Genomic DNA, 12,941 nt, shown 5'->3' with positions numbered 1-12,941 from the left:
TTGCGTGGTACATTATATCGTTCCGACGCTCAGAAATTTTTATTTCCTGGTAACTCAGTTCGTAAATAAAAAACCAGAATCAAGAATTTTCGTAAATAAAAAAGTTGATCGTCTCACCAATATGAAGCTACTCACGAAAAATTAACTACTTAATAATCAGTTGTAAAAAATATTCTACGGATCCTGGACTATTATTACCACCTAAAATGATATAGAACAAAGTAGCGCAGTCCTGCAATGTGGTGGCTTTAACTATAGGCGGGATGATTGATTGATGGCTTCCATTAAATATCCAGTGGACTAGTTATAAACGGTAGTTATTTCATTGGCGGTGAAATAAATGTAGATTCTTTCTACCGAAAAATTGTGTAACGTCGTTATTTATTTCGAGTCCAAACAATAGGTTTTGACTGTACCTTCCCAAATTGGATCATTTATTTCTCGTCTGAACATCCCCCTTTTAATGTAGAACATTAGAAGTCATTTAAATTATATATCCAATTTTCTTTTATATGGGCAAGCTTTTCTAACAAAGGCTATTTAGGCTGATTTTAGAGAATTTGTTTGTAGGTATACGAGTTCAGGGACAATTCGAATACAAGCATATTTTTTTTCTTTTATTTCATTCATAACTATTCAAGTAATTCAAATATCTACCATAATAATTGATTATTCACATAAACCTTTTACGACTTCACAGGCTGTAAAAATGTAGTTCGGTTTACACATTTGATCGGGGTCTTCACCCCCAAACTAAATCAGAATGATAAGGGTGAAGGTACGAGCGACAAGAAAAACACTAGCCAAAAACACCCTCGATTTCAGCCGCGTAGTTCTGCGAATCTGCTCATCGATGTAGAACTCCTGGCCTATTTACTATTTTCGTCTTTATTGTCAACCTATTAAAATAAACATCAAATCAATTGAGAAAATTGTGTGATATCCACCAGTAAGCATCGGATGACATTTTTATATAGAATCTCAATTTCGTGTATGTCAACTTGCGTACGTCAAAGATAGCGAATTAGCCTGCTGGTGAAAGGATAACAATATGTAAACAGACAGACTTACCTTCGCGTTTACAAGTATAATATTCGTATGGGTTTATTGATATAACTAGCGAACGCAACTTCGTCCGCGTGGAATTCAGTTTTTCACAAATCCCGCGGGAACCATGGGTTTTTCCGGGATGAGAGTAGCCTATGTGTTAACCCAGAGTAAAATCTATTTTCATTCCAAATTTCAGCCAAATCGCCACAAAATTGACTAAGTTTCACACAAACTTTCATCCCCTATTTTATCCCCTTGGGGGTATCTACCTGCATGCCAAATTTCAGTCCGATCCGTCCAGTGGTTTGAGCTGCGCGTTGATAGATCACTATGTCAGTCAGTCACCTTTGGAGTTTATATTTGGATATTTTGTTCTCAGACCCAGGACCTGAACAAGAAGGAGAAGACAGCGATGACGACGATGACGATAATGCTGACGACGAATGCTGTATCGAGCTTCTGCCTGACCCCATACGCGGTTTGTGCAAAGCACAACCATTTGAAGACGTTCATGTACGTATACAAATATTTTATAATGATGATAATATTATCAACCTTGAGCTCGAGTCTCCTCTCAGAGTGAGAGGGGTTAGGCCAATAGTTCACCACGCTAGCCCAATGCGGATTGGCAGACTTTACACACGCAGAGAATTAAGAAAATTATCTGGTATGCAGGTTTCCTCACGATGTTATACCTTCACCGTTTGATACACGTGATATTTAATTCCTTAAAATGCACACAACTGAAAAGTTGGAGGTGCATGCTCCGGATCGGATTAAAACCCACACCCTCCGGAATCGGAGGCAGAGGTCATATCCACTGGGCTATCACGGCTCTTAAATATTTTAAAATCTAAAATAACAATAAAGTTTATTTGGAACCAATAGAACAATATACGTAAACTATGGAAACAAAGCTCCTATATATGTTAAATAATTGTGTTGTAGTGATCATCGGCCTCCCTGAAAAATATGTTACATAAAAGAAACACTTTAATAAAGAATATTACATACATACATATATACACATACAAAATATGCGCGGTCTTGCAGTCGGGAAAAAAACTAAAGTGGCTAAAAGTTTGGCTACGTCGTAATTATAATGATGCGAAGGAATACATTTTAGGATATATTTACAAAAGATATATTATTATTATTATAGAACACATTTCACTGAACATTTTTAATTAATTTTCAAAGAAATTAATATATCCAGACAAAGAATATATCCAGAGTTAAGGGACCGGCAAAGAATATATCCAGAGTTAAGGGAAATATTCCTCAACATCCTGTATATTAAGGTAAAAAATAAAATCGAGTGTCTCCTGACACACCTTCGTGAATATAGTAGTGTAGGATGACATTGCCCAGTTGACATTGTGATTTTTGTTAACGACTGGCTTTACGGAATACGAAAAATGCGATTGTTATTTATATTAGGTAGCTAACGTACGTCCAAATAATAAATAAATACGTTAAAGTTAGTGAATTTAGTTTTCACATAGCAAAATCAACACGGACTGAAAGTTACAGGGTTACTGGTGCTCCGGCTCAGTATACAACATAAGAAGCATATTTTAATTTTAAATGCGATTTCGATTTTGTCCGTCGGATACGAAAATAAACTTCGTATAAACATAGTCTCGGTGGCCGTTGAATATAAAATTGGTATCGGTTTTTTGTACTGCATATATTGGTTTTGTTGTCTCAGTTCTATAACTTAGTGACATACCTTGTGCTCGTATTCCGGTTGTTATCGATAGCCGCGTGGCGCAGTGGGCAGTAATCCTGCTTTCTACATCCACTGCCTTGGGTCCAATTCCTACGACTGGAAAACGTTTGTGTGATGAGCATGGCTTTTTTCTACAGTCTGGGTGCATTTATACATTATTATAAGTTATTTATATCATCAACATTAACCCACACTCGGCTCACTGCTGTGCGCAAGTCTCCTCTTGGAATGAGAGGGGTTAGGCCAACACCACGCTGGAACTGAATTCGCGGATTGGCAGACTTCACACACGTAGAGAATTGAGAAAATTCTCTGGTATGCAGGTTTCCTCACGATGGTTTCCTTTTTTTTATTTATTTACACTAAACACTTCTGAAGAGTCAATTCTGTTGTTTGATAGTCTTCTGCTGGTTGGAAGGACATAACCTTCTAATAGAAAGAATAAAAGAGAACCAGAAAGAAAATCCGCTGTTAATGTTAAAAAAAAATCATCTCAGAAAATATGTTACGGCTAAGTTTTGGATTAAACTCCTATAGTTCGAAGGTTAACAAGGCCGGACTTAAAACACAAAGCCTATGGGTTAGATGCTAGTTTCTCGCTTTTCACTTAGCTTGAAAGTAACGGAAGATATTGGCAATATTTAAAAGAAGATAAGTAATTTTCCTTAACAAAAAATAGTTAATTTTCGAATAATTTAAATTTCTTTTTTGAGTGGCAAATGCCTACAATCTTATGATTGTACTTTGTACAATCATATTTAGAACTATGTTACAATACAGTACACATGCAAATTACGCTGAGCCGATCGTGTCGCAGATACAGGGACATATAAAAGTCAAATAAGACATGAAAAAGACACAGTAGCTTATTTGCTGAAACGTTAGGGAGCACGCGTCCGCCGGCACTGTTCCCCGAGTGTAACTTTACTTGTGATAGCTCCGATGACATTTACAGTCGTGCTATAATTTCAGTGTAAAAGTGATTATTTAATTGTTTTTATAATTACTCACGAATCAATCTTTTAGTTATTTAATCTTGGTTTTCTCTTTTTTTTTTCTTTTCACTATCCCGGATATTAATACATTAATTCCTTCATCTAAAGGTTGTCTGGCTGATATTGCTATAAGCAGACCACCTTAACACATACTTGATTATTATGTTTTCTTCTATTTTCTTTGGTATTGTTTTTAAAAAAATATTATTAAAATATATTATGACCATCAATTTATGATGATCCGTTTTAAAGCCAACTTGTTTTAAAAAAAAAACTAATCTCAATAATATTTTCTATTGAAAACGTAAAGTAATAAAACCAATATATTTTTTACAAAGAAAGCATTTGCTAATGAATAAATTGAAAGCTCTCAAAGCACTGAATAATAACGTGAGGAATTATAAAAACGGGGCATTAAAGTAATCCTTTGTGTATGCGCGCTCGTGATGAAATTTTAATTCATTAAATTAGAAAATGGCGGACCGAAGGCCAATAGTTCCGTTATCTCCAAAGCCTTCGATGACTATGAAGAATCAGGTAAATTCCTTTCTTTTTCTTGACATTTTCACATAACTTTTATGCGATAACAAGTACATCTCACTTTTTGAATTAGTACGATAACAGCTTTATTTAAGGTTTTGTTTTAAAATTGTATCACGCACAAACACAAAAAGAATTCATTGTTGGAATTAAATTACCTTGTCGTTAGGAAAAAGGTAGGATTACAGTTTTTTCCGACACTGTCAGCACACAGCTTATCGCGTGTTGAAAGACTCTTTTTCAGCTATCTTCGGTAATACTCGGTTATTATTTAATGTTTATATCGAAATTTAAAAAAAAATCCTTAGTAAAATAAGTGTACAGTTCTAACATGTATTTGGATCTTTGTATGTATGTTACGGTGGATTCTTTGAACTCAATTTTGAAGTCGGTTTCTTTAACCGATTGAGCTGAAATTTTGTATACACGTTAAGTTTGAATGACAATGCACGATAAGGTACATGACGTCATTCTAAATCCAACACGGCGGACCACCCACGATGGCGGAATAGTTATTTTAATGCATTTCTACAATATGGGTATCAAATGAAAGGGCTTAATAAGAGTAACTTGAAACTATGAACAGACTCAGAGACCTAACCAGCGATAACTAAAAAATTAAAAAATTATTAAAAGCAAAAGAATTTTTAAAAAAAAAAAGCTTTTATTTAAATGCTCTAAGAAGAAGAAAAAAACATTTTTTTCTTTAAAAAATTTAACTATGACCTTATAACTTCATGACATACAATTAATATGATAATAAAAGCTTGTCGCTAATTATATAAATTGATCTGGTAACTTTATTATGTTTTCAATTTCAACTTAATTATGTACTTACTACTTACTAGGTAATTTAATCTCGTGACAAGCTTTTGTTATCAATGTAAATTGTATATAATGGGGTTATAAGTAGATAGTTGTAATTATTAAAGAAAAAAATATTTTCTTCTTCTTAGAGCGTATATGAAAGCTTTTTTTTACTTTTAATTAATTCTATGTTAAAATAGCTATCCTTAAAACACAGGTTTTTGTCATCGCAGACTTTTTTATAGATATATAAAAGAGGTATATCCTATCTTATAATTTTTATTTACGTAAGTGTATATACAAACGAATTATTAGCAAACGAATGAAAGAAGGATATAAAAGTCATTCTCCATGTTATAATATAGCTTTGAAATTTAATAAAAATCGGTCAGTGTAGAGTTACTGTGGCCTTTATCTGGTATTTATAATAACGAATATTTTACAAAATTTATAAAACCCAATGTTATATATTTCAAAAGCAGAACAATGTAATAACATGAAAATCCTATCGCAGCTATTCCTGTTGTAGACATTTTACGTAGAAATTTCGATAACAAAGGCTCGCAAAGGTATTCAGACATAATATTTTTAAACCCCAGGTTGGCCAACAAATTAAATCCTACCTACTGTTTTGTAATATTAACCGCAAAATATTTAACTTCAAAGGGTTGACTTTTATAAACAAAGCGAAGAAACCTGCTGTAGACAAATTAAAACTGTTTCGTTTTTAAATTGAGTCTTGTATCGAGTGAGAGAGTTAAATATCTTATGCCCTCTAATTAATATTAGGTAGTTCAGTGAGGCTTTCGTTGTGTTTGTTTCTCACGAATCAGTCGTTTCACTGTCATTATCAACATCATTCATCCCACATTCGGCTCACTGTTGAGCTCGAATCTTCTCTCAGAGTGAGAGACTTCACATACGTTGATAATTAAGAAAAACTCAGGTATGCAGGTTTCCTCACGATGTTTTTCCTTCACTCTATAAGAGCAAAATTGGAAATTTATAAAGTGGAAGGTGTCCGGTAATAATGATCTTTTCTTTCTTCTAAGAAATTTTATTTAAAATTCTCAGCCAGAAGTTGGGAAGTTTGAGAAGTGTCGCCCGGTCACTTTTTAACATTAACATCATTAAAATAGGTATCGAAGAATACTTCTAATATTATAAACGCGAAAGTTTGTATGGATTTATGTTTGGATGTTTGTATCTTTTTAACGCCGCAAATACTGAACTGCTTTAGCTTTTAGCTGAAATTTGGAATGGAAATAGATTTTACTCTAGATTAATACATCTACTTTCCTTCCCTGAGAAATCCATGGTTCCCGAGGGATTTTTTAAAAAACTAAATTTCATGCGGACGAAGTCGCGGGCACCCGCTAATTGAACATAATCACACTAAGCTAACAAACTCAAATTGGAGTGGCGCGGTGGGTCTAAGCTCCAAATCTCCTTTCCTACAAAGAAGAATCCCAGAAGGTGTACCCAGTCGTGGGTCTTAAGTAGGCTGATAATGAGGATGACTAATGAAATGAATTAATACATCCATCCTAAATCACTTGATACAACTAATAACGAAAATATTACTACCCCACGGTTTCCCCCGCGTAGTTCCCGTTCCAGTAAGAATACGACGAAAAATATAGCCTATGACACTCACAAATAACGTGGCTTTCTATTGGTAAAAGAATTTTCTAAATCGGTTCAGTAGATCCAGATATTAAAACACCACAAACTTTACCTTTTTATAGTATTATAGCGGACCCTGTCAAGGTTCGCTTTGACTTATGTGCACTTCTTCCCTACCTTACCCTTAACTCTACACAATTTTTAGGGAAATTTTTACACTTTGGGTTACATTATTAATGTTTCTAGAAAGAAAATTTTTTTTTTAAAATAATATGGCCTATAGCACTCGTGAATAGTGTAGCATCCCTACAGTGAAAGAATTTTTCAAATCGGTTTAGTAGTTTTAGAGCCTATTTAATGCAAACAAACAAACATACAATCAAATCTTTCCTCTGTACAATATTACGGGTGGTATCGCCATCTTTACCTTCTCAGTAATGAATAAACTATATCTACCTTAAAACATTGCAACATTCATACAATTAGTTGCAGTAGTCAGCGAAATTAGAGCCATTGTGATGATAAGAAGTAAATTGATTCCAATGTTTATGTAGGTAGGTTACTTAGTTCGAAGAATTGAGGAGTTTTTAAGTCTAGTAACAAATAAAATTATTTATATATGTAAGATACCACCCTGGCAGTATAAATAAATAAATAAATATTAATCATAATATTTATTATTATATAAAACATAAATAGCAAATGTACCTATCATGTCGATTCACAATTAACAAAAGGTCTTACTAAATAAAGGTTCCTTGCTTTAATTACGTTATGTCCTGAAAATGAGCACATTCCAGGAGGCAATTTTTATGACTTGTAATGAATTTTCGTGTAAAAACTCATGTGTTTTTAAGTAATTTCAAGTACACATGTAATACTTGAAAAACTCACACATTATATTTTTACACTAAATTTTATTATGTTTTAATTATCGCCTCCAGGAAAAGTAGTCAATTTCAAGATATCACGTTATTGAAACAAAGAGACTATAATATTATAAACATTATTACACCGAAAGATTAGAAGTAAAAGACAAATGTTATCGATTAAAATATAATAGATTAAAATATTTAAGTATTACATCGCTGGCAAAAGTAAAATGTCCTTATGTGTCAGTGTTAGAGGGTATATTCATAAGGGTACATCCCCATATTCTTAAGGGACATCGGCTAGTTTAAAATAAATCAATACCCATATAAACATACATGTACATAATATGCTCGGGTGGTTTCACCCGCGTAGTTCCCGTTTCCGTAAGAATACGAGAATAAAATATAGCCTATAACACACACTATAAACGTGGCGTCTGTGGCTTCTTACTACTGAACCGATTTTTAAAAACAATTTTAATAATCGGTTCAGTAGTTAGGTAATGTTTTTTATCGCGTGCAAATTATCGTATCGTATTCCTATGAATACACAAAAATTTTTTTGGTACCTGAGGGACACGAACTACAAGTTTATTAAAAAACAAATGTATTGTATGCAAACATTATGGCCAGGAACTGTGCTGTGAATTGTAGCAATTTTAAAAGCGGATTTGTATTAACGCCGTGATATAAGACGCGTATTTTCTATGAGCGTCGAGAACATTTTTCCTCTCATACTATCTTTTCTCATATAACTTCTAAGGAAATATCCGAGATTGTTCTTTAGCGTTACGATATTATTTACACTATACCTAATATGAAACAAAGTAAATTTTTAAAAAGCAAAATAAAACACAAAGGAATTATACATGGAGATGATTAGACTCTTTACATAGAGTATTCGATTACTTGCTTACTTGAAATAGAAGAATTATGATTTTGATTTAAAATAACTTGAAATAGTTTGAAAAACTAAAAAACACGCTTTTAGCAGTCGCTAAAAATTACAAATAGTGGATTTAAGTCACGTGACTATTTTTTTCGTATTCCTGACAGCAAACCCTTTTATTTGATATTATTATGCGGGTGGATTTCCAATAGCGCTTGGGGAGGCCGCCATATTGGATTTGTGATGACGTTTCATAACTAGTCATGTATTGTCATCAGAACTCAGAGTGTGTGCAAAATTTCACGAAGCCTGGGAAGTGGGTCAAATTAAGATTCCTTGATTTGTATTTCCTTCAATATAAAGTGTTTGGATAGTTAAAGAAGTTGATAGTCTTCTTTTCATCGGTACATGATTATAATAATATAATCATGTACCGACGAAAAGTGAGTCGCAAATAATTTACATATAGACTTAGCGTTACTCGTACTTGCCTTTTTATCGAGGTAAGAGCTATTTTTATTGCTACTTTTTAAACTCTTATCTTCGCGAGTGCAACTGCAGGGTACAGCTAGTTTTAATTAGTTACGCAGTATGAATTTGCAAGTAGCATTGAATTTTTCTAAACAAAATTTTGATCTGTTATTATGTCGTTAATATATTTAAGACTACACGATGTCGTATAAAAATACAAGAAGTAAAGTACTCGAAGTATGAAGGTGAAGGCGCAGGACATAAACCTCTATTGCGTTCATTTCAGAATAATCTATATATATAATAATTCATCCAGGGGATGTATGGATTATACATCCCCTGGTCGACGACGGCGTCTTGTCCGGTAGTTTCGTCGTCCATATCGTAGTACCTTTAGACACAGCCATTTATTGAAGATCATAAGGTAAAGGACGTCCATTTGGTGGTCTTTCGCGGTGTAATACCGTTAAGTTGTATATCCGGTCAGTTATCCGCGCGCGAATAACGGACCGGATATACAAATGTAGACCTCGGACGAACTCCTCCACGCTGGGCGTCCTGGTTTGACATTAGGTCATATACACTTTGCGTTACTTCCATTTTTGGCCACCGGGTCAGATAAGTTTGTGGCACTATAATTATGTTAAGTGTTATGTCAAAGTGTAAAAACGCTAGCTGAAAATTGAGGTAATTTCGTGGCCCACCCAGTAACGTTGCGTCAACCAATTGTAGAAAAGTTATGAGCGAGTGTGGTGACATCCCTAATGTGAATATTGTATCGCTGTCCAATTAATAAGTTTCGGAAAATTTTTACTTTAATGACTATGTTCGAACAGAGTTCGTACAACGTAAATTATACCAACTAGTATAAGCGAAACTGTCAGCTCGCTCTGACACACTATAAAACGACGAATATCTAGCTAACACAAGCTTTTGGTTTCCTTCTGCATTACGTCCTGAGAATTTGTGAGGGCTATTTGTGTTGTCAGCAGCAAAATCAAATCAACATTCTTTACTTCAGTAAGTGAAACAAGACAAGAGACAATGCACACCGTCTACAATCGTGCTACGTTTACAAGTCACTGCCAGACTTAGTCAAGCAAAGATTTGTAAATTTAATGTTTCATAATATTTTATTCAAATCACTCCCTTAGCAGTAGAGTTTCTCCAACGTAGGCGTTTGTCAAAGTAACTGTGCTCAGCGTAAAATCTGCTTATAAAACGTGAGCCGGACATTCCTCAATGTATAAAGACAGTAACTTTGTTAGCCTTTGCTCCTTGTCTGTGAAAATAAACATTAATTTTCTTATAAACATAAAAAAAATATAAATGTAGCGCCGGAAATTGGAAAGGAGAGATACAGAGCTGAAAATTGCAATCTAGAAATAGAATAGTTTTCTCATTCTCAAAAAAAAACAAAATACCATTAATTAGTTGGTGTTCGGGATTACATCGGAACCGTTAACTCTTTGTTATGACTGTACAATATAATACATGTTATCGTTTGCAGCAAAACCGCAAAGCTCCAGTTGAAATTGTTAATGCCAATTATGTAGTGCCTACTTACCAGCAATTAGTTCAGCATATGATCTACACATATTAAACACTGGTTTGATATGTCGGATTACTACCAGATTGTTACTATAAGTAGATTACAGTTCAAATTCATAATTTTTATCCACCACTAGAGGGTTAGGCCCCTCTGCTTATCGGAGAAGAATTTAGAGCTTAGACTCACCACGCCACCTACGCCTAAAATGTGGTTTGGCTTGATAACTTGATAAGAATTGATTTATTAATAAACGGAATTTCACTGGCACTTATAGAAGATTATGGTGCAACATATTGGCTACTTTTTATCCCGGAAAAATCCATGGTGGCCGATTTTTCCCGTTCCCGGATTTATGAAAACCTGAATTTCATGCTAACGAAGTTGGGGGCGTCCGTTAATTTTATATAAACAAAATGTTCAAGCATCGTTCATAAACTGCAGCTAACAGATCTATTTTCAGATAATAATGATGATGACATTGAAACATCAGCAACACGCCGCATGCACCCTTGTGAAAACGAGACACAAAATACTCACGAAAATTGGCCGAATGTATGTTTGGCAATACGTGTCAACGGCATTAAGCAATGTGCAAGCAATTTTAATTAGTACTGCCAAAACAGTTAAAATTGCTCGAGATTGATGCACTAATTTCTCCAGATAGAACCATACGTGGCTCAAGCAATATTTTTTGAAAATTTTCCATGTTAGCGCACCGTAACCTGCTGATTATAATCTATGTATCTTGTTACAGGTCGAAATGCTGTACCAGCGCTATTTCCTGCGCATGAACCAAGCTAATGTGACACACCTAATCGGACTACTAGTGGTGGTTGAGTTAATATCCACCTTTGTGCACGTGAGGATGCTGGTCCTTACGGAAGGCGCCATCCATCAAATAACCCGGACTCCACCGAAAGCTGTAAACGAACATATCACCGGGTAATTATTCCTATTTACATATAACATTATGTTTAAACGAATAGTCATTACAGCGTACGCCCGTGATGTCGTCGTGTCTTTCCTTTATTAGTTTTTCGTTTTAGGGTTCCGTAGTCCACAAGGAACCCTTATAGTTCCGCCATGGCCGCCTGTCTGTCTGCGGTATTAGCGTAGAGACTTTACTACAACAAAGCTGTACGTATATATTATGAGGATATACATTAAAATGTAAACGAGGTCGTAAAATACAACCCTACAAAATGTTTTTTAGGGTACCTTTCCTACATGTAAGGTGGAGATATTTTTTTTACTCGTTTATCTTATAATGTGGGGTATCGTTGGATAGGTCTTTAAAAGAAAAATTCACCGAAGGATATATAATGAAATCACAAGGAAAACTAGAACAGCTAAATAGCAATTGCTAAAGAGTTATAATCGACCAACTTAAAAAACGTCATTAAAACTCGAAAATTGCATTCTAATTCCGTTGTTAATTAAATAGATAAGGTAGTTAATAAGATGTTTAACTTAATAACTACCTTATCTATTTAAACAGATGGCTGAAATTTCGCATGGGTGTGTATATCAATTATGTCTATAAAATGGTAAAACAAATTTGAAAAAGAAAATATTTTTTGGGATTTCTTTCCTACATGTAAAGTGTAGTAGTTATTAGCAGATAAATGATTCGTATTTTATTCAAACTTCGACCCCTGTGGTCTTCTGCTTCTCCAGAGTTTAAAATCATACGGGCTATTAACTATCACTTATCTTCCACTGTCTTCGGTCTTTGTCCTTCACGTTTTATATTTAACGATCTTCTATTAACATGACTCATTTCACTCCTCCTCACATTCAACTGTATGCATTTATCTACGTTCAATTGCTTGCATTTATCTACATTCAATTTCTTGCATTTATCTACATTCAATTGCTTGCATTTATCTGTTATCCGTCCTATTTTCTCCAATTACCGATTAGTGCAACAGAACAGGCCTAACCACCGTACAATTTTTTTCCTAAGTAATGGATTTCTTACAAGACAATAGAAACGATACCCTGCTGAGCCATTGCAATATTCGATATTTTTCTCATCATTTTAATGTCAATTATATTGTTCGTTATAACAATTATAGTGATATTAAAAACAAATTAGGATTACAATAAAACCTAATAAGTAGTTGAAGTTAACATCAGTTAAAGCTATTATTTAGCGTATCGTCGTCATCAACCCATATTCGGCTCACTGCTGAGCTCGAGAGAGAGGTGTAACCAGAGGTGTATGAGAGGTGTAAGGCCAATAGTCCACCACGCTGGCTCAAAGCGAATTGGTAGACTTCACACACGCAGAGAATTAAGATAATTCTCTGGTATGCAGGTTTCCTCACGATGTTTTTCCTTCACCGATTGAGACACGTGATATTTAATTTCTTAAAATGCACACAACTGAAAAGTTGTAGGTGCA

The 12,941-nt window shown here is 34.4% G+C and overlaps 1 protein-coding gene across 1 annotated transcript in view; it reads left to right on the top strand.

Moving 5' to 3' along the window:
* The window catches only part of LOC112047963 (adenylate cyclase type 6), a 104,083-nt gene that overhangs the window by 36,376 nt on the left and 54,766 nt on the right, over positions 1–12,941 (top strand). The window contains exons 6-7 of the mRNA XM_052890775.1: positions 1,430–1,563; positions 11,289–11,476. Coding sequence (XP_052746735.1) covers positions 1,430–1,563; positions 11,289–11,476 — 322 coding nt within the window. The remainder of the gene's footprint in view (positions 1–1,429; positions 1,564–11,288; positions 11,477–12,941) is intronic.

The sequence above is a fragment of the Bicyclus anynana genome, chromosome Z, assembly GCF_947172395.1.
Source record: "Bicyclus anynana chromosome Z, ilBicAnyn1.1, whole genome shotgun sequence".
Classification (NCBI taxonomy): Eukaryota; Metazoa; Arthropoda; class Insecta; order Lepidoptera; family Nymphalidae; genus Bicyclus; species Bicyclus anynana.
The sequence above is the reverse complement of the archived record's forward strand: the minus strand, read 5'-3'. Positions and strand labels throughout refer to the sequence as shown.